This window comes from Delphinus delphis, chromosome 6, assembly GCF_949987515.2.
Source record: "Delphinus delphis chromosome 6, mDelDel1.2, whole genome shotgun sequence".
NCBI lineage: Eukaryota > Metazoa > Chordata > Mammalia > Artiodactyla > Delphinidae > Delphinus > Delphinus delphis.
This window is the reverse complement of record NC_082688.1, coordinates 22,495,117-22,518,440: the sequence shown is the minus strand read 5'-3', so window position 1 is coordinate 22,518,440 and position 23,324 is coordinate 22,495,117. Positions and strand designations below refer to the sequence as shown.

Sequence of the window (23,324 nt, the reverse complement as noted above, 5' to 3'; positions counted from 1 at the left end):
GATTTTATTTTATTTCGTTTTATTTTCTCATTTTTCATACAAAGTAAGTCCTATTATTAACCTCCATTTTACAGATGAGGAATCTGAAGTTTCAGGAAATTAAGCAATAAGTGGTAACCTAGGATACAAAAGCAAGCAGTCTAATCCAGAGCCCACAATTAACCACTCGACTACTTCAAATACATTTTCTGGAGTGACATGCCAAGAACAGGGACAGTGAAATGTGTCCTGGGCAGGCCTCTGTTGCCATAAGGCCACGAGCGGCCCTGGTGGATTGGGACATCTGGTGTGGAGCACGTGCCCGTCCACACCACAGGGAGATGGCCACCAAAAGATACTGCACATCACTGGCAGACCACTTGGGCAGCCTGCAGAGGAAATGAAGCTCCCTAGAGTTGTGAACTGACGAAGTCCTGTAAGATTTCGTGCCCAGTGGTTGGTCCACAGCCAACTACCAAACCATACGAGGCCCTCCGGGGCTGCCTCTAGGTCTGCAAAAGTCAAGGAGTAGCTCCAGAGACGGCTGCTGCTTGATGGGGAAGAAGCGGAGCCAGGCTCGGGGCAAAGGGGAAGGAAACTGGACAGCTAGAACTAAGAGCTAAATAGAAACAGGAACCAGAGAACAAGAGAAGTCGAGTAACCGGAAGAAAACAAAACTGAAGTAAATCCAGAAAGCAGGAATACAGCAGGGCTCTGGTTCCCAAACTGTGCCCCGAGGCACCTTAGAGTTCCAGTTGATTTAAAAGAACCCAGCCAGATAAACAGATAGATAAATAAATATATAGATTAGATATAGATATACGTCGAATGTCACTGTTTCCCTCCCCTTTATGTGTGTGTGTGTGTATATATACATATATGTTCAGAAACCATGTGAACTGCTAGCTTGAAGTAGTTCACAGTTTCAACATTAGGTGGCATTACATTCCTTTCTGTGACATCATGTCTCTGCAGTTTGTCTGCTATGAAAAAAAGCAAGTATTGCCTAAAACTCAGTGTGGAACAGGAAATGAGGATGGCGGTGGCCCATCCAAGTCAGGTTTTGAGAAGCCGTGCAGTGCCAAACGAGGCACTCACATTCCTTAGTCACTGCTGTTAAGAATTAGTTAAAAATTATTTTCTTCCTTTCAGTGTATGTGTTTTTGCTTTGTTTTATGAAATGGCTACTAATTTATCAGGACCTATCTACTTATTAGGTTGATTTAACCGCTTAATAAGTGAAACTGTCAGGTACTTCTTCTGGCCTAAAAAGCACTGTGAAAAAATTACTGAGACAATAAAGGGCACTGAGGGATGATGGGAACATCTGCATTAGGGATTCAAGTTGTCTAGGGAAGACAGAAACACGGCAGATCTCAGAAGAAAGTTGTGTTATCTGTTTTCGGGGTCATTCAGGATCACCTGACATGGTGGTACCACCCAGTCCAAGGAAAACCTGTCCCACTGAATCCCAGAAGCACGATGGGTCCTAATCCTTCTGGACTGCCTCTTCTTCTCACAGCATAATGAAGATTCACAACAGTAAGGATTAATCCTGGGACTTTAGGTTTCAACACAGCTATATGATCATTCAATGAAAACACCACGTTTTGTATTTCATAATAGTATCTACCAAGTCCTTACATGCCTGGTATCTTATATAATAATCTTACTTAATTTTTTGAGGTTTTACTGTTTCTGCTCTGCCTCTCATCGTACAGACAAGAAAACGGAAGCTTGGAGCCGTTGAATATGTTGCCCAAGTTGACTCTGCTGGTATGTAGGAGGGCCAGGATTAGAACTGAGGCAGTTGGCACTTGAGAGATAACTGTTATCCCCTGTGTTATACTGTTCAGCTGTTAGGCCTTTAGTTTCTTAAGAAATAAATATACTTTAGACTTTTACACGGAACGAAGTACTTCAAAGTAGTACATACATTTAAATGGGGCTAAATGCATTTCTATTTTTGTTTAGTCTTAGCTTCTAAATCCCAGAAAAAGTTTCCATCTCTTTTCTAGTTTTGCTAATATCCATCCTCACAAATAGAAATAATGTGAACGGTTACAACATGACACCACTAAGAGAGAAAAAAGAGCCACCCAATACTGGCATGAATGTCACAAAATATTCTCATCCCCTTGTGGTAAGAGTGTAAATTGGTGCAGACTTTCTACAGAACATTAAACCATAGTTAATCAAGATTCACAAAGTCTCAGTGAAGAAAGCAGAGATTCGTATTAGATAATATTTATCTCAATATTATTTATAATAGTAAAAAAAAGAGAGTAAGAGATAAAACCTAAATACCCAGTGATTATATAATATTCCATCATTTGGATGTACTGAACTTTGTGTAGAAAACTCATGCTTTCAAACATTACTTAATGGCATGGTCACATGCACAGGATACTTTTAAAAATCATACAACAAAATTGTATGTACCATATGATTTCAGTTGTAAAGTATTAATCAGAACAAAGGATTGGAAAGAAACAGCATATTCATTTTAATATTTTGGTTCTTCTCTGAATGGTTTCAGAATTCTAAATTTTCTTAATTTTTACTTCTTAATTTTTAAGTTCTTAATTTTGCCTTTCCCCCCTCAATAAATACGTGTTACTTTGGTAATCAAGATGATCATTAAAATAGGATTCAGTCCTTAAGGGGGTAAATGCAGTCTAACAGATTACCTCATTCCTTGAACATCACCTATGATTCAACACTCAACTCAAAAAACTCATTGACATAAAGCTTTCCTGATTATACTATTGATGGGATTCCCTCTCTCCTCTAAACTCCCATACAGCTTTATCCAGACTTCTTTTCTGTTTTATAATAATCATCTATGTACATGTGGCATCTTTCCTACCAGACTGCAGGTTTTAGGATGGCAGGGCCATATTTGCTTTGTAACTGTATCTGCCTTAGGCCTTACTCCCATTCTGCCTTGTAATTTAGTCATATCTGTAAATGAGTAGGGATTACACATTTTGGTATTTGTTATCCCAACACACAAGAGGCAATAGATGTCACTTGAATTGAATTGGTTTGTAAATAGTGGCAGTGTTCTTTATAGCACCGAAGGGAAAAGAACTAGATCTAGTGGGTGGCACCCTAAAATATAGCTCTTTCCCAGATTTTGCCTCAATATATATAATAGTCCTAGCTATATGAAGTCAGTCTGGCCTCTAGGGAGATAAGAATGTTTCCTGCATCCAAGATGTTTGAGGAAAGGCTGAGAGACAACGTATTACTACTGTACAGACAAGCCAAGCCTGGCTTTGGAAGACGCTGTGAATGCCATAATCCTTGCAGTCTCATTCCACACCAGGATTCTACATTCATTGGTTAAATGAGTAATTACGAGATGAATGCATAGATGAATAAACAAACCACAGTAATGGGTTGAGTTCCCATATAGGACACTCAATTCCATTTCTATGGGCAGACAGTGGGGAAATGCCACTAGTGATTATATAGGTCTATAAAAGAGGGTAAATGGCTCCAAGGAATGACCATCCTGGGAAAACAGTTCCAAAGACTAATTGCTACTGGCCAAAGGTGGCACTTTTATGAATGCAGAACAACAGGTAAGGCATGAGAACTTCATGTTCACTGTAACATGTGCCAGAGAGCATTCTAAGTACTTTAACATCTATTTAATTCCCACCACCTCCCCATTTGGGGGGAGAGTGATAAGTAATGCTGTCCCCAATAGGAAACAGAGCTCAGAAAGGTCAAATATACTGTCCAAGGTCATAAAGTCTGCACGTCAGCTGACTTGGGGTTTTTAACCCATGTACATGTAATGTAAATCTTAATCCCATGCTCTTTAGATTACCCCGTGCTACCTCTGGAAGAAAAGGAAAGGGGAGACAGGATATCCTTTATGTAGCCTATGAACTAAATGATTGATTTATCCTATTCTGTGAAGATCTCCCTGTAGACAAATACAACTAACTGTATTAGGTTAATGCAAAAACAAACAAACACTGTTGCTTTATCTCCTCTCTTGTGGGAGAGAAAAGGTTCCTCCTTAGAATAATATAAAATCACATGCCTACCTGAAAAAATCTTGGATTCTACACCATGATTTCTCAAGGTATCTTAATGATAGGTCAGTCACATTTTCGGTCACTAAATTTAAAGGTGACATTTTTCTTGGATGATAATAACAATCAGTGTGGCTACTTCAAATACTTTGAGGAAAGTCTATTAAGTGTAAAAGTATCAATTTTCTTTAATAGTAAGCTCTTCAGGAGCCAAGAATTTCATCTTAGTAGTTCTGTGTTTTCTCCTACCTCCACCTTCCTTTACCTTTTCTCCTCATCCTCTTGTAAAGCAGGTGTACAAACACATGTGTGTAGGGGTGACCACAGGTCCTCACTCACTGTTTAAATGATACCAATATATTTTGGCAGGAAAGGTGAAAGACAGACTTTAGAAATGAGCAAGGGCAGATTTAATGCCAGGTTTGTGTGACTGAACTATGGATGCCTGGAAACCAACACAAAGATTCTGCTTCAGTAGGTCTGGGCTGGGGCCCAGGAATCAGCTTATTAAACAAGCATCCCAGGTGATTCAGATGCAGGTGGTCCTTGGACCACACCTGGAGGAACACTGATGTAGCGGAGCCCTTCATGACAGATGAAGAAATTGCCATAAAGGTTAATAGGATTGCCCAAAGTCACACCAACCAGTAAGTAGCGAATCTGGAGTCAGAACATAGTCAATGCCTTTGCAACCACACTACATCACATTTCATGCTTAGCATTCCAACCTTTTTTTTTTTGTCACTGCTCTATAAGCAGCAGCTGCGAAAACATTCATAGCTTACATTTATGTGACACTTCCTATAAAAAGAGCTTTCACAATCACTATCACATATGATCGTCACAAAAATATATTATCTATATCTGACTTATGAGAGAACTGAAATTCAGAGAGTTTAAGATTCTTGCTTAAATTTTTATATAATATATATTTGAGGCAAAGTAGTGAATTTAATGAGTCTTGATGAGTACTAAGCACTCAAATGTTAACCATTATTATTATCCTCATTTTTTTTTTAGAAACTCTCAAAACTATAAATATTGACCTAGGTAAAGTTAAAATTGGTATAAAAATTAATTAAAAATAAAATTAACATCCAAACTACACAAAATCTATTACATATTAAAACCTTAAAAAATCAAATATCTGGGCTTCCCTGGTGGCGCAGTGGTTGAGAGTCCTCCTGCTTATGCAGGGGACACGGGTTCGTGCCCCGGTCCGGGAAGATCCCACATGCCACGGGGCGGCTGGGCCCGTGAGCCATGGCCGCTGAGCCTGCGCGTCCGGAGCCTGTGCTCCGCAACGGGAGAGGCCACAGCAGTGAGAGGCCCACGTACCACAAAAAAAAAAAAAAAAAAAAATCAAATATCTTTGATAAAACTTAGCTGTAAAATAAAGCCAAAGGAAAGTAAATGTGAGAGGAAGAATGAAAACTCACAATGGTAGACACTTTAATTGTTACAATCTGGTTTGTTCCCAACAAACTAATGGATAAATTAAGTTTTCATTTTACAATCTATACAAAAACACTTGATGTTCATGAAAATTTCAGTTAAACTAAATCTGGAAAAGTATAGCGAATTAGAAATGTTTTAAGTATATTAAATTGTTGAAGGGATTAAAGTAGACTAATATACGCTCTAGAAAATATCTTCTCAACCAAAATTGAATGTTACTGTAATTTTGATTTAAATATCTATATTCACAAAGATAGTACAAAAATGTCCTTGAAGTCGAATTAAAACAATGGGTCAAAATATTCCATCACTTCTATAGGCTACCTAGTAATAAAGCTACATACAACATTATTAATGTTATAATTCAATAGTTGCGAAGGGACAGCACATTGAACATACAATGTATTATAATGTAACTGCAGCAAATCATTTACTATTTGATATATTATAGACAAATCAATGTATATAAATGAATATATTTTCTAATTCTGTTTCAAATTCTTTCTGTTCCTGATTCTCATGTCTTTTGAATGTATGCATGCTTTAGTGACAGATTTCTGGCCTTAAAAGTGGTAGAACCAATTCAGATTGAACTAAAATATTAAGAAATTCCGTTATGGAATTTAGCATAGCAATGTAATCATCTATACTACAGTTAGACTTACTATTCCAATTTGATTTCTACAGTATTCTCTTCTATTTTAAATAAGCCGATCTTATGTATTAGTACTTGTAGATATGCTAGAGTACATGCATGGTGCCTTAGAAATAGTGTTTTTCAATTCCCAAGACATAAGAATTTGCCTAATTAAATAAAGCTAGTGCTCTAATCTCTACGACTTTTGTTTATTTGATGATTACACATGGACTTTGCAGGATGTCCAAATATAGGCTTCCCCTGTTTCGTTCAGAAACTCAGATTCCAGAGCCTCGATTTATAGCTGGGCTTCTCCTCTGGGGCTGGGGCAATATACAAAGGAGCATTCCCGGGCATCATGTGCTTAGCAAGGTTAGCAAAGCAAATCCCTCCAGAATAACGTGGTGAATCACTTGTTGGCCACCGCAAACGCTTGTCAGCTTTGCACCTCATCAGTTTCCTGTGCGGGTCCTGTAAGGCTGGGCTCCTGAGTGGCTATCTTCCCTCTCCCCCCAAGAAAGGAAAATAACTCGAGCAAATGAATTCCTGCCTGCCACATGAAGAGAAGCTTTCTGAAGTGTAGAAATACCCATTTAGAATGAACTCATGGAAAACCCTACTTAAAGTGCAGTGTTCTTTGTGTCAACAAAAGTCTACTTGGGCAGGATAAATAGGTGAAGCCATGAATTTCCAGTCTCCCGATGCCAGACTAAATCCCACTTCTTCAAAAAGACCCTGTTATTGCTGTGTAACCCTATTAGAACTTCATATTTGCTTTGGATCATTATAATAACTCCTCTATTGGTGGAGGAGACCAGCCAGGGTTTAAGTAAAGCCATGACCACACTCAGTCTAGACAGTATCATCTTCACTGAAATACATGAATAAAAAGTAGCTTCTCAGAGTATAAGACTCTAGTTTAGACCTCAAAGAAAAAAATAGCAAAGGTACAAACACAGGAAAAAAGATGATTTCTACGGAAAAACAAATTGTTAAGATACTTTTTTTCAAAGGGCATGACAAAGTATATGTAAAAGGAGAGAAAAATTCAGTTTTGAATTGAAGGTATACATTACCTGTTTGTAAACATATATAATTGCTGATAAATATAAGATTCTATAAAGCAGATATGTCCCTTTATTTCTAGACAACCCAAAATAAAAATCAGAAATATTAAATAAGTGAAAACCCTGTGTACTTAAATTGATCTCCAGGATAATACTGAAACCTGTAATACATACAAAAAAAAAATCTATGTATAGAGAGTTGATTGCCATCTAAAATGCTTTATTTCCCATCCAATGCTGTGTGTGTTGGAGTTGCCTCATAAAATACATAAAGCCAGTTAAATCTGAGTTTCAGATAAACAATGAATACTTTTGTTAGTATGAGTATGTCTCATGCAATTACTTATATTTGCTAAATATGGCAATTTGCATGCCTATATGTGTGTTCATCAGAAGTGTAAGTGTCCACAGCTCCAGGCAATGATCTTTCAAGTCCTGAAAACATACATGTCACTACAGAGCACGTCTTACTTGCTACAAGATGTTAATTTGCACACGCAGAAAAATCATCCCTTTCCTTATAGGTCAGTAACCATGCAAACTCATTTACTTCATAACCAATTTAATGTGAATCTGATTAACTACAGTCGATTCAAAAAATGAATTATACAGTGCAAAATGCAGGCAAAAAAATTATTAAGCACAATGTTGTCTTAAAATCATGCAAGCTTCCCCTCCCACCCCCCCAAAAATGCCAAATGGGTTATTTCCATATCTAAGTAACGTATTAATTGCAATATAAGGAAGTAACTGAATACTTAATTCAGAGTGCAAACAATAGCTAATAGTAGTAATTTCTTTGCCTGGGTTCACATGGCAAACTCCTATACAACATCTAAGATGTTATTCCTAAATCTCCTTCATCACGAAATATCCTGACATTGCCCAATCAGAAGACAGCACTTCCACAGCACCTTCCATATTTTATTTACCAAATTACATTGTTTTTATTTACTTAAATTATCCATTATGATCTCCTAAAATGAGAGCCGCTTGAGAACAGGGTCCATATTTTCACTGATCTCCGCTTCCCTACTCCTTAACAGAGGGCCTAGTACACATTCAATACATGTTTGTTAACAAAACAAACTATTGTTAACAAGCTCACACTGGAACTTAACCTAAAGAAATGCCATTGACAGGCAGGATGCGGAACTGCCTTATTACAACTACCTTTAAACAAATACTCCTTTGAATGAGACTCATTATTAAATCCCATTGAATTTCAAGCTACACAGGTATATCTCTATTGTTACTAGGGAACCTGTAAAATTCCATCCAGAATAAAAGGTGTAGTTCATTTATTCATTCAAAAAATATCTAGAGGGCTTCCCTGGTGGCGCAGTGGTTGGGAGTCCGCCTGCCGATGCAGGGGACACGGGTTCGTGCCCCGGTCTGGGAAGATCCCACATGCCGCCGAGCGGCCGGGCCCGTGAGCCATGGCCGCTGAGCCTGCGTGTCCGGTGCCTGTGCTCCGCAATGGGAGAGGCCGCAGCAGTGAGAGGCCCGAGTACTGAAAAAAAAAAAAAAAAAAAAAAAAAAATCCAGAGTTTTCCAAGTGCTAGGCCCTGTTCTAGGGGCTGGGAAATAAGATAAAACCTTGCCATCACTGAATTCCCAAAACAATACTCCAAAGAGGTATGTAAAGTAGCAGTGAGAGATTAGAAGGGGAGTGAAATATCTTTTCCTTTCTAGGTGGATAGTGATGGGACCCAGACTAAAGGAATCGCAAGTGGTCTCACAATAAAGCTGGGACTCACTAGGGAACAGCAATAAGGTCTCATGACCCTATCCATTTGCCATTTCTTTCATTTATGCCAGACACAGTCTTTCACTTCAGATCAAAAGGAAACAGAATGGTGCCCTGAATGATGGCTGGGTTGCCAGCTGTGCCCTAAGCATGGCAGGTCCACCAAAAGGAGCTAATGACCCTTTCTAACAGATATTGACAAAGTGGCCTGTTCCATTTCAAAACTCATTTTAATGGCCAACACTATTTAACTGTTTAATCTGGAGACGTCCAGAGAGTTACCAGGTCAAAACTGTCATTTCTTATGGGGTAACAGGACTTTTCATACATATGGCTGAGGCTCAACAAATAAGACGCAGGCAACTCTGCAGTGCAGATGTATCTTTGGGAACGCAAAGGCCACTCAGAATAAAATTTACAGCCTGTTTTGGAGCCAAGAGCTGCTAAACCACAACAGTACTTTAATACCATGTCATAGAAATGAAGCACCATCACAGCCACCAAACCCACCATTGTATGTATGCTGGTGTGTGGATGAGTGGAGGTATGTCAGAGAGAAGACAGAAAGGGTGGGCGGGGCGCAGGGGGAGAAAAGGCACATGCAGACAAGACCTCATGGTAATGACAGTACTTGCTACCATTCAGTAAGTGTTTTACATTAGCCAGATCCTGTGCTAAGTGTGCTTTACATGAATTACCTTGTCTAATGCTCGTGATCACTTGATTATAGGAAGGTCCTACTATCCCTATGCTATTAATCCTGAAACTGAGGCTCAGAGACGTTCAGTCATTTCCTCAAGGCTATGAAACTAATAAGTGAGGGGTCAGGATTCCAATTCTAAACTCTGGCCTATTTTATTCCGAATCGAAGCTCTCAAGCCCTAAGCAACAGTGATTTCCAGCGGCTGCCACAATTCCTTCAGGAAACCTTTGCATCTTCTATGACCTTTAAGGACGAGGACAAATGACTGTGTAAGGTTCATTCTGGGACTGACAGGCATCTCAGCGAGACGAGGTCTGAATCACTCTCATCAGACCTAAGGTAAGAAAGAGCTTCATGTTCTGCCTGCTCTGTCCACACCTCAGAAGAAACCCTGTTAGGTTCATGTGGTATTTTTGTTTTCTGTTTCTGTTTGAAAGTTTCTTCTGAGTAAAAATATTTGAATGGAGTTGGGCAACAAAAGGGTACAAAGAGCTGGTATTTGCAAGTTGTTTTCTCATCTGACCAGGCCCAGGATCTGGGGTCTGGGCAGCACTGTGGGGCTTCCGCAGGGACTCTCTCCTGACCACACCCGCAGTGCCAGCCAGCCCCGTGGCTCATCCAACAACAGAGGCTCTCATGAATGGTCTCACAGGTCCTTCCTCAAAGAGGCCTTAACAGGGACGCTGTGGGGACCTGAGGAGACTCGGGGTAGCTCTGGTTCCTCTTCAGAGCAACAGGATGTGCAGTTGGTCACCTGTGGTCAGGGAATAAGAGACTCTTGTGTCTAGTCCCTTCCCTTAGCAACAAGACCAACTGGGAAACCCTCCCTTCTTGCCACACAGCTCTCTACTGCAGTCATTTTTTTTTAAATCCTTTCTTTGAGACTCTCCTCTATCAATGTGCCACTCCCTTTAACGGGGGAGAGTACACCTAAACCTAGTTATTCAAAGGCTGATATGGAGAAAAATCATAGGCCCTTGCTTTTACTCCAATTCTATTTCTACGTTTTCCACTAGAAAACTCTACGTGGCTGACCCACAGTAGTTATGTCCTTATCGTTTTATTTATAGAGTTATAAGTAGAACTCCAAATAACCTTGGAAATCAAATTGGCCAACTCCATTCTAGAGATGAAAGTACAGAGAAATTGCTGCACAGAGAAAGTGACTTGCCCAGAATCACCCAGACAGTTAATGACAAGAGTCAGGAGTAGATCCCAGAGGCATCCTGCCTCAATGAATGTAAGTGGGAAAACTACACACACACACACACACACACACACACACACACACACACACACACACGGTAAAATAGAAACAATAAAAAACCAAGATAAATAAGAAACTAATACAATGCTGTTATGAAGAAAGCAAACAGGATGATAAGAAGGTGTTGGGACTTCCCTGGTGGCGCAGTGGATAAGACTCCGCACTCCCAATGCAGGGGGCCCGGGTTCGATCCCTGTTCAGGGAACTAGATCCCACATGTATGCTGCAACTAAGGAGCTGGTGAGCTGCAACTACGGAGCCCGCCTGCCACAGCTAAGACCCGGCGCAACCAAATAAATAGTAAAAGTTAAAAAAATAAAATTAAAAAAAATAAAGAGTATTAGTTTAAAAAAAATGTGTAAAAACTACATAATGTGCCAGTAATTCAGTTTCCAATGACTTTTATCAAAGCTTCATTTCAGAGATCACCAGCTGTTTATAATAAGGCCAAATTCAAGGGAACCCTTTCTGTGGGTTCCGGGTACCTTTATAGCCACAATGTTTACACCTAAACCTGGGTAGCCACGGAAATACATGTTGATGTTCACAGGGAAGAAAATGATGGAAGGTGTGGATGGAAATGAACAAGCTGGAGGCCTAGGCAGTAGGAACAGCACCTTACTGGAAGTTAACAAACCTAGTTCTCGGTTTGAGCCACCAGCTAACTCAGACCTAAATTTCTCAATTAACTTGGGAGCTTCGGTCCCTTTATTTGTAGGATTAGGAAGTTGGATAGCGTGATTTTTAAAGGACCTTTCAGCTCTAAAATTCTAAATCTGGACAGATCCTTGCTTTAAAAAAAAAAAACGAAGAAGAAGTTGTTCTTTACTATGTTTACACAGTGGAACAAGTCCAGTGTTGAGCTCTACATTTACAAAGCCAAAAGAAAATGTAGAAAAACTAGAAACAAACAGAAAGCAGAGCCTAGAAGGAGAGTGACTGTACACCCTGGGTTGGCCAAACTAGTCTTGGTTTAGGCCTGTTGTCCCACTGTCCCAGTTAGTGCCTGTTTTCACTACCAGAAGTGTCTCAGTTTGGATGATAAATTATAGGGTTATCCCTATAAGGAACTGGTGTTCTTTATCTTAGGGAATCCTTTAGCATCTCTGATCACCTAAAGGCAGAAACTCAAACTCCTTAATACGTTATAAAGGCTCTAAGCCAAAACTCTATCCAGCATACCCATCACACGGTAATCACACCTGACTACTTTCAGTCCCCCAAAGGTGAGCTGTTGCTTAGCTTCTCCTCTCCCCCCACCCTACAGGAGGACAAGCTCCTCCACATGCATCAAGACCCAGCTCAATATTTCCTCCTGTGTGACGCCTCCCTTCCCTCCACTCCACCCAGACATCAACTAGCACATGGACCCGACTGCTTTGCAACTCCTTCTCAGTCTCCTCTAACACGCTGTAAGCTCAGCAAAGAATGAAGTTTAAAAAGCAAAAATAAACAAATGGGACTACAACAAATGAAGAAGCTTCTGCACAGCAAAGGAAACCATCAACAAGACAAAAAGATAACCTACTAAATGGGAGAAGATACTTACAAATGATATATCTGGTAAGGAGTGAATACCCAAAACATATAAAAAACTCACACAACTCAACAACAACAACAAAAATCTGATTAAAAAATGGGCAGAGGAGCTGAACATACATTTTTTCCAAAGAAGACATACAGATAGCCAACAGGTACATGAAAAAATATTCAGATCACCAATTATTAGGAAATGCAAATCAAAACCAAAATGAGATATCACCTCACGCCTGTTAGAGGGACTGTTATCAAAAAGGCAAAAAATAGGGCTTCCCTGGTGTCGCAGTGGTTGAGAGTCCGCCTGCCGATGCAGGGGACACGGGTTCGTGCCCTGGTCCAGGAAGATCCCACATGCCGCGGAGCGGCTGGGCCCGTGAGCCATGGCCGCTGAGCCTGCACTCCGCAACGAGAGAGGCCACAACAGCGAGAGGCCCGCGTACTGCAAAAAAAAAAAAAAAAAAAAGGCAAAAAGTAACAAGTGTTGGCGAGGATGTGGAGAAAAGGCAACCCTCCTACACTGTTGGTGGGAAATTGGTACAGTCACTATGAAAAACAGTAAGGAGAGTCCTCAAACATTAAGAGTAGAACTACCATATGATCCAGCTATCCCACTCCTGGCTATTTATCCAAAGAATACGAAAACACTAATTTGAAAAGATATATGCATCCCATGTTCATCACGGCATTATTTACAATAGCCAAGAGATGGAAACAATCTAAGTGCCCATCAACAGATGAATGGATAAAGAAGATTGTAGTATATATGTGTGTACATACACACACACACACACACACACACACACACACACACACACACACACTGGAATACTACTCAGCCATAAAAAAGATGAAATCTTGTCATTTGCAACAACATGGATGGACCTTGAGGGTATTATGCTATGTGAAATAAGCCAGAGAAAGACAAATATATGATTTCTCTCACTGTGGAATTAAAAAAAAAGAATAAATCAAATAAAAACAAACACGTAGATACAGAGAACAGAGTAATGGTTACCAGAGGGGAGGGGTGGGGAGGAGGGTGAAACAGATAAAGGAGATCAACAGTATGGTGATGGATGGAAACTATATTTTTGGTGACGAGGATGCTGTAGAAATATAATGTTGTACACTCGAAACTTATATCATGTTATAAAACAATGTTGCCTCAATTTAAATAAATGGTATTTACCTTATTCATCTTTTTATCCTTTAGCACATAATTAGCACTCAACAATATGTTTGTTGAATTAAACTGAACAGAGAAGTACATAAAGATTTGCTTACAGGATATTCGCCAAATTATCCTTCATCAGAGTAACGAGAAAACAATGGGCTTAAACTCATCTGGCCCCAACTACTATTATTAATACCAGTAACAGTCTCTTATATGGCACGTGACCAGTGTCCTATGATAGAAGGTCATGGTCCACAACATTCTTACAGCTGGATTCCAGTTCTGCTACTTACAAAATAAGCACTCTTGAACAAGTTACTTACCCTATCTTAACTCAGTTCCCTCAGTATAAAATGGGAGAAACACAACTTTCCTTGGTGTAAGGTTATAAACAGTGCATGAAGAGTAATGCCGAGTATTGACCCTGGCACAGGGTACGTAGGTAAAAAGCAGTAATTTAGCTTCAGTGGTGATCATTTCCAGCCAGAACAGATCCAACTAGAAAAAGTGTCTCTCTCTTCTTCCCCAAAGACATAGGCTCCACCTGGATTTATTTTGCTTTATTTTCCTCACTCTCTCCCACAATTAAGATGAAAAAACCTCTACACCATAACCATTATTTTCTCTTTCCAAATCCTGGTTTCCCTCTTCTCTAATCATCCCCAACAGAAGTGTCATCAGAAGGAACAGCGCAAGAAAGGCAAGGACTTACAACTCAAGATAGACTGTGGTCAAATAAGGAAGAACTTGACTACCACTCTGATTCAACCGTGGAACAGACTCAAAAGGAATTCTTGGTAAAATGTCAAGTGGGGAGAATTCAAGCCTGGGGAAGGATTACATGACTTCGCACTAGGACAATGAACCCTCAAGTTAACTACACCTTGAACTAAACACTCCTTCAATCAGAAGCAGTCAGTTACTGGTGCTCCAACACCAAAGAGTGGAAAAGGGCCAATGAGATGAGAGTCATAACGATCATGATCAGAAGCAAAAGGAGGAAAGGAATGCTCCCTGAAAGCTTTCTTCTACCCAGGAAATGAAGCACAGGCAGCTAGGCAGTATCAAGAGAAACAAATGGGATCACAATGTTTCAATTTAATAGCACAGTGCTGTTCAAACTTTATAAAACAATCCAGCATGTGCTGGTAGCTGTTTGTATTATAGAGAGACAGGATAGCATGGAGGTGAAAAACACATGGGCTCTGGAACCAGACTGCCTGAAACATATCCCAGCTCCTGTACTTAACTAGCTGTGTGATCTTGGGAAAGTTACTTAACCTCTCTCTCTGTGCCTCAGTTTTCACCTCTGAAAAATGAAGCTAACAAACCTAGACTCCACAGGGATGCTCTTTACAAAAACTCATTTCTAAGGCAGAGTAGCGCTAGGCACATGGTTAATGCTATATGTGTTTTACAAATAAAACTATTAAGATCCAGTACTCACTCAGGAGCAGCTTATACACAACCTTGTGCTTCAAAACTGCTGCTGGTATTGCCATCATAAATCTCAGAGCCCCTTTATTTTATATTGAGTCCTAGAAATTCAACTTGTTGACTAACAAATCCTTTTATTGAAGGATAAATAACCAATAAACACTGGTTTATTGAACCGAATAGGTCTAAAACCCAGAGGTCATTTTGACATGGTGAAATGGAAACCGAAGGTTTGACACTTAATCAAACTGTAATCATCCCCAGAATACATGAACAAAATACACATTATTTATTGAGCAGCCCTTGTGGTCGCTTTCCAAGCTGTTGTATTTGACTGGAAGGCACAAAACGTAATAGTGGTGCAGCTAGGTTTGGTTTCTGCCACATGACTGAACCAAGGGGCATCAACTTAGTGAATTCACTATGGCTTTCTCTGGTCCTCAGTTCTGAAGGCTCAAAAACCTGGTTTTGTCACCACATTCATTCATTCAACAGTTATTTTACAAGCACCTACTTTGTGCCACATCCCACAACAGGTAATGTGGAGAAACTGGACAACACATCATCACACTTCCTGCTCACAGCCGCAGAGCTGACAATCTGGCAGAGAAGACATTAAAAAACCGAACGTGCACCACAAAAAAACCTGATGGTCAATAAACTTGTTCCTACAAGACCAACCCATCTTTCGCACGCAGGCACGACTACATAGAATTCAAGCAGGGGAGTACGTTGTACAAATGGTAACAGGCACCAACTTGACAAACACCTGGCTGTTTAGGGTGGTGAATTACCTATTCCGAGCCCTGCCCATTCTCCCATTCTTGCTACTTTTCTCTGCAAGGTTAAAGTCCATTTATTTAATTTCTCCTTCCTATACTACAATCCCATACACATCTTGCCTCACCAAATTTCTTTGCCTATCACCCTGATGGGAGTTCTCCATGTTCTAAACTTCTTCCATCACACATCTATAGAGATAATGCCATTTATTCCCGAGGCAGCTACATGTATTCAATCTTTGTGGAGCCCACTAGTTTAACCTCAGAAACCAGTGTTATATTCTGTTATTTTCAAGTCTGGGGTTGGTGTGGTAGGGCAAAAGGGGCATTTAGGGTCAATGTACACTGAAACTGTGGCCCCATAAACCCTCAAAATAATTCTCGGGCTTTCCTGGTGGCGCAGTGGTTGAGAGTCTGCCTGCCAATGCAGGGGACACGGGTTCGTGCCCCAGTCTGGGAAGATCCCACATGCCGCGGGGCGGCTAGGCCCGTGAGCCATGGCCGCTGAGCCTGCGCGTCCGGAGCCTGTGCTCCGCAACGGGAGAGGCCACAACAGTGAGAGGCCCGCAAACCGCACACACACACACACGAAAATAATAATAATAATTCTCACTTAACCTGCAAAACCACCCAATGAGGCACAAAAGTTAATTTTATATGAATCGTTAAGCATACTACACACCGGAAAATGCTAGGCATTATACAAAGGTCAAAATTCAAACAAGAACTTAGCAGGTTCATAGTCCAAGTTCAGCAGTCATTTTCTGCTGGTGGTTCTATGAACTACAAGCAGTACTTGAGATGATACTAGAAAAAGTGCACCCGTATGAAAAGTTTCAACCAACATTGAGATCAGCAGTAAACAAACAAATACTTGAGTCAATACAGAAGTGAAATCTCTCATGTTATTTAATTTAATACAAAAAATAGCATCCACGGTAAACAAAGATGTGCTTCATCCCTATCATGGAGAATGTGTACTTGGGGCACAGGTATGTTCAAGGCTTTTGTTGATAATTAAACATAGAGGGAAATCATTTTTATACTTCTACTGAACTTTGTTGGATGGAATAAGAAAATTTCGCATCTGAGGTGGTGGGGGCCTCAGTGGGGATACTACCTACACGTGCCAGTTAGTTACAGACAGGGCTTTAGTTGTGTCGGCAATCCCAAGACCTGGTCTTTATTCTTAGAGCCATAATTAGGGCTCTCTTTCCTGGGGCTAAGATTAAAGTAGCTCCCAGAGTTTCAGAGGAGCCACACCATCCCAGGTTCCATCCACTCAACCCTGCTTTACAAACTGGAACAAAGAGCATTAGAGGAACTTTCCACTGAATTTCAATGGAGAAAGATGAACTACTAAAGATTTTTTAAAAGATACTTTTAAAATGTGATCAGACATTAACCCAAATATAGCCCATGGAGAAAATGTAATTCAATAGGGTAATTATTTAAAATTCTCACTGGGTGAACTTTAAAAATAGGCCCTCTAAGCTCCAAAAGAAATGTTCTGTGTATGCTGTCTTCATGGACACATTTCCGGGAGTTAGCACAGGGCCTGGAACGTATGAGGTTCTCTTTAACTATTTTCTGAATACATAAACGAATAAATATATTCCTTGTGATCATTAACCATGAATTTTTCACCCAGGAAAAACAACAGTTATTTAAAGGCAAAAGTTATTCGAGTATACATTACATAAAAGAATAAAATCCTGCTTTTCACCTTGAAATATGAATTAACTTCCACCACTAAAAACCGAAAATTAATGGAAAAAAAGTAAGTTTTCATACAGGTGACTGTCAGAGATGGTATTAATTCCAACCCATTTTGTGCAATAAATCTATACAAAAACTTGATATACTTACCTACGTGTGTGCAGTAACAATGACAGAAAGTGAAAGACTCCTTATTTGGAAACAGACTCATAAAAATAGCTATGTGTGAAAGCATATACGTGGGACAGTAAGAACACTTTCTGAGAATCTGTAATAAAGAGACTACAGGCAAAAGTTCCACAATTTGGGCTGTAATAAAACCTTTCAAAAGCTGATATCCTTCAATACTTGATAGCCAAACTCGTCAATGACATCTTCCACATCACCATGATTTATAACACATCACTGAGACATTATTTCCCTGAAACCAGTTCTGTAATTATAGAAAGACTGGGATGCTGACTTCATCATAAACATTTGCTATAAAGGTGCCATGTCCCCTTGTAATTCCTGCATATATACCCGCTGATGTTCACACTGTTGCTTACCACTATCATAAACTACCCTGGTTTGTATTAAGACATTGAGAATCCGTAAAGTAAGTTACAGTCAAGACACAACTCACCGAGCACGATGACCACAGTCTTCAGAAGACTCATCATGGTATCCCGATTGCGCCGCGGCCCAGAACTATGCCGAGACATCCTCATAGTCCTCTGGCGAACGTAGCCAAAGATATGAGCATAGAGAACCACCATGACAACAAAGGTCACCAAGTTGAAAATGGCCCAGAAGACCAAGTAAGAGTCACTGTAGAGGGGTGCCATGTTGGAACAGTTTTCAATATCACAGATGCAGTTCCAGCCCACACTGGGTATGGCCCCCATAACAATGGCCATGGTCCAGATGACCACAATCACCACCACCACCCGCCGGTTGCTCATCCGCGTGTGGAGCTGCATGCGGAAAACCGTAATATGCCTCTCGATTGCAATGGCCAGTAGGTTGGCCACAGAGGCTGTCAGGCTGGTGTCAATGAGGCCCTGACGCAGGAGCCACGTGCTAACAGTCAGTCTCCGAGTATTGGGTCCTGTGTTGAACATTAGGTAGAAGTAGGCCAACCCAGCAAAGAAGTCCGCAGCAGCCAGATTCGCCATTAAGTAATAAATAGGAAAATGGAAGCGGCGGTTGACATAGATCGCCACCATGACCAGCAGGTTGGCCAACATGATGAAGATACAGACGGTGATTCCAAGTCCCATCACCAGCTTGCTAACTGTGTTCCATTCTGTGGCAAGGTACTTTCCACTCCGGTTATAAAAGAAGGCGATGGACTCATTGTAGAAGCACTGTGGTTCATTCATGGCTGTGAACTAAAAGAGAAAGGAAGAGAGGTTAAAAAAGAGAAAAACCATGGACCCAAATTTAAAGATGTGTAGATAACGCAAGTCTTCTACGGTAAATGTGGCCAAAAAAGAGCAAAAGCAAAGAATTTGAAAATCTGATCCTGTGTAATGTTCTATGATTATGTTGAAACCCCAAGGTTTCTTTCTGTTTTACTGTTCTCGAGATTAAAGACAGTTGGAGTTAAATAAATGACAAGGTCTGTTCTTGGTGGTTGCACATCATTGAAGTCTACTAGAAAAGCCACACGACCCAGAAATCATGCCTAAAATACATGAGACAGATGAGAATTTTGCAGAGCGTTGCAACAGGAATATTTACCATAGTGAAATCTATTTTGGCCCGTTATTTAGGGAATCTGTAAACACAGATGGTTTATAGATAGGGTATTATTGCCCTATTATTCTGCATTTCTGTTCTCACATAGTATGTTCAATCTGTGTCAGATATCTTGTAACGCAAGTCCCCACAAGGACCATCAGTCCCAACATTTCAAAGAGGTCACTATGCATCAAAGCTACTATGCCCAAAGCCAGCATTTGCTGTTTAACATTCCTGTGGTCAGCACTGTCTTCCCCCACAACTCCTTACCCCAGAATAGCATTCATCAAACAATCTATGACGTTTGAGAACGTTTTTCTTCTTGGAGGACATAAGAAATACGTAACTAATGTAACCCTCAGAGAGCAGTTCGTACTTTGACACTGCTCTAAAAGTACACCTTCTAAAATGTTGAGCGATAATGTTTCATTATGTGTTTTCTTATTTTTAACATCATCAATCAGAATATATTTGCTTATGAACTACTTATACTCTCACTTGAATTCTAAAGGATTGAGGAAGTTTCTAATAGAATGATATAGGTGTCAATAAAACTATTAAAACAAAATTAGAAAGAAAAAAGTAACACAGAGGGCTTCCCTGGCGGCGCAGTGGTTGAGAGTCCGCCTGCCGATGCAGGGGACACGGGTTCGTGCCCCAGTCTGGGAAGATCCCACATGCCGCAGAGCGGCTGGGCCCGTGAGCCATGGCCGCTGAGCCTGCGCGTCCGGAGCCTGTGCTCCGCGACGGGAGAGACCATCCAGTGAGAGGCCCGTGTACCACAAAAAAAAAAAAAAAAACGTAACATGGAGAAACTAGAAAATTACACATCAAATAGAATAAATCACCCTTCCTAAAGCCTTAGGTTTGTCTGTGACTCCTAAAATTAGAGAATATTTCTTGAAGATAGCTCACATCCAACCTTCTTCTTCATATCTTGCACTGCATTTAGTAAATTACCTAGCAAATATGACAGTTTTAACCACTATTTTTGATCGAATATTCTACCGAATATCCGTGAGTTGTGCCTTAATGTTTACCAAACACAGAAAGTTCCAAAACAGTGTGTGAAACTCTTCTTGAATGGTTAGTCTCCTGACCTGTCCAGACATCTAGGGTCTCTCTCCTCATTTAGACTAAATAGCTTTTAGATTATGCTTCTATAATAATCACTCTTACCATGTTGTATAATTATGTATCACCTTGTTTCTTAAAAAGATGATAGTCCAGGGGAAGAGTGAAGACCTTGTCTTACACATCTTGGTATCTAATGTACCTTCCACAGAGCCCCACTCATTGGCGATCTTTCTCAATTGATCCCCCTACATCAGTTCTTTGAAGCCATCTATTTCCTTAAGCATCCTACTTTTTCCCAATGGATTACCTCCCTATCTTCCCCCTTTTCCCTATCTGGCTTAGGTTCCACAGGATATCGTTTCAACCTCTTTTTTTTTTGCTAACGCAAGAACACAGTCTCTTCTTGAAGACTTTGAGGTCAGATGTCCTTCAGAATTCAAAAATTTGCCAGTTTTAAGAACAGTTATAGAGGACATAATCTATGTTTGACGTAACAGCCCCACCAAAATCTGAGACAGCACTCCATAATGATACATGTTAATCTCTAAAGTAAAACATGTGAATATATACACTAAGTTTGATAAATAAAGGTTATAAGTAGCCTCATATCTATTCATTCAGAGCAACTTTTGCCACTGCGTTAAGAAAAAATCATCAGTTTTCAGATCTTCTTAAATGTTATAGTTTCAGATAAGGAAGTAGAGACCTTTATCTTTTAATCTACTTGCTCCACTGCACTTCTGTAACAATTTCTTAGAATAACACCAGTCTTGGATGAATGCAATTGGTTCCCACTTCCACACCTACACCAAGGCTTCTGAGAAATGTTAGAGAAAAATCAACATATCTGGCAGATTGATTCTGCTGTAAATTCACATGATGTCTTGCCTCAACTGAGAATTTAACGCCACAAGAAATCTGATTTTCCCCCTAATTATTATTCTGTATCTTCTTCACAGTAAATACTCTAAATTTATTATTCTCTCTCGAGTCTCACCTTCCCTCTCTCCAGCAGCAGTTGCCAAAAGAGGAAACTTAGAAATCATCAGATTGAAACTCTTTTTCCTTTAAAATTACTTATTCAAAAACCCATTTTTTTCTTCCCCTTCTGTTACAATGGAAAAGGTGTACCCTTTGCCATCCAAGTGTTCTGAATCCCATCCATTCTTACTACTTCCAGAACCTTGTTCTATACATTGCTTTCTTTCTTCAAGTCCCTCCTCACTCCTTCTCCTCTCTCTTGAATCTTTCCTGTCCGTATTCAAGTAAGTTTAATCTCTACCAAAGACAGGAAGGAAGGAAAGAAGGGAGGGAGGGAGGGGGAGAAAGAGGGGGGGAGGGGGGGAGAGAGGGAGAGAGGGAGAGAGGGAGCGGGGAGAGAGGGAGAGAGGGAGAGAGGGAGAGAGGGAGAGAGGGAGAGAGGGAGAGAAGGAGGGAGAAAGAAAGAAAGAAATCCCCATATAACTTCGTGTTTGGCTTCCAGCTCTGATGATTTTCCCCGTCATAGCCAATTGCTCTCCAGTGTCTCACTGGACACACACAAATTTCCCAATTACCTATGGTACAGCTTCTCCCCCTTCCCCTCCATCAAATCCACTCTAGTCAATTCTTGAGTTTCACATTAACTTCCCCAAATCACACGAATCTGATGGCTGTTCCAATGGAAATTTTTCAGTTCTCACCTTACTAACCCCTCAAAGCATCAGATACATGACTGGGAGCCTCTTTTTTAGAAAATTCTCTTTCTTTAGCTATCATGACATCATACTATCCTGGCTCTTGATCTTTCTCTCTCCCTGGATGGTGCTTCTCAGTCATTTCTGAGGTTCCCCATCCTCTGTGCAACATTACTGTTTCTACCCTATATTCTCATTCAACACACTTTCATTGAGTTTTCTAATATGTCTTCCAAGATTTCAATTATCTTATATATCTCAAATACTCCCACATCCACATATTTGACCCTTATTTCTTTCCTTAACTCTAAGCAAGTACCAAATTGCCCACTGTTATCTCTGACAACCTCATAATTACTTCTGTCTCTGTGTGCAAAACCAAGCTCAAACTTATAACCTTCCCCAACTTGTTCCTCCCGCGGTCACTATTTCAGAGGCTAGAGAACTACTATCTTTCTAGTGGCCTGAATGCTAAACGTGGGAATTCCTTTTCCCCTCATCTTCATCATCTAACCAATAACCATACCCTGTAACTTCTCCTTCCTAAGTATCTGTTCAACCTGTTTACTATTCCATCCTCATGGCCACCAGCATTACTACTACACTGGCTTCCTAGGTGTTCTTTCTACCTAGCACCAATCTCTTCTCTAGTGATCTTTCTAAAAGACAAAGTTGCCCAAACTGTTCCTCTACTAAAAACGCTTGGCTAACAAGTGCACTTAAGCTAAAAATCCATACTCTTCAACCACCTTATCAGGCCTCTCCAGCCTCAACTGAAGCTATTAATGACTTTAAACTCTCTGCTTCAGCTCTATTTAATATACTGTGCTCTCTCTCACCTCTGGTTCTCAGCATCGCTGAGAACAGAGGTTTTCTGCATCAGCACCCAGAGGGTTTGTAAAACACAGCTTGATGACCACATCTGTCTGATTTAGCAGATCTGAGGTGGGGCCCCACATGACACTGATGCTCCTGGGCTAAGGACCACACTTTGAATACCACTGGCCTAGAACAATCTTCCCCCCATTTTCACCTTATACTCATTCTTCATGTACCAGTTGAAATATTATTATTTCCAGTCATTCTCCCCAGATCTTCCCATGTCTGGGCAAGGTGCCTCCTACCACAGTTCCCTGCATTACTCCTATAACAACACTTACCACACTGTATAATAATTGCTTCACTATCTATTGACACCTGCCCACACTAGGCTGTAAGCATTATGACGGCAGAGATTCTAGCCTTCTTGTTCACTGTTGTATAGCATCCAACTATTAGATTA

The 23,324-nt window shown here is 40.4% G+C and overlaps 1 protein-coding gene across 4 annotated transcripts in view; it reads right to left on the bottom strand.

The window, feature by feature from the left end:
- The window catches only part of LPAR1 (lysophosphatidic acid receptor 1), a 163,195-nt gene that overhangs the window by 41,396 nt on the left and 98,475 nt on the right, over positions 1-23,324 (bottom strand). For all 4 annotated transcript variants that reach the window (XM_060013338.1, XM_060013337.1, XM_060013339.1 and 1 more), the window contains exon 3: positions 18,190-18,937. In XM_060013338.1, coding sequence (XP_059869321.1) covers positions 18,190-18,937 — 748 coding nt within the window. The remainder of the gene's footprint in view (positions 1-18,189; positions 18,938-23,324) is intronic.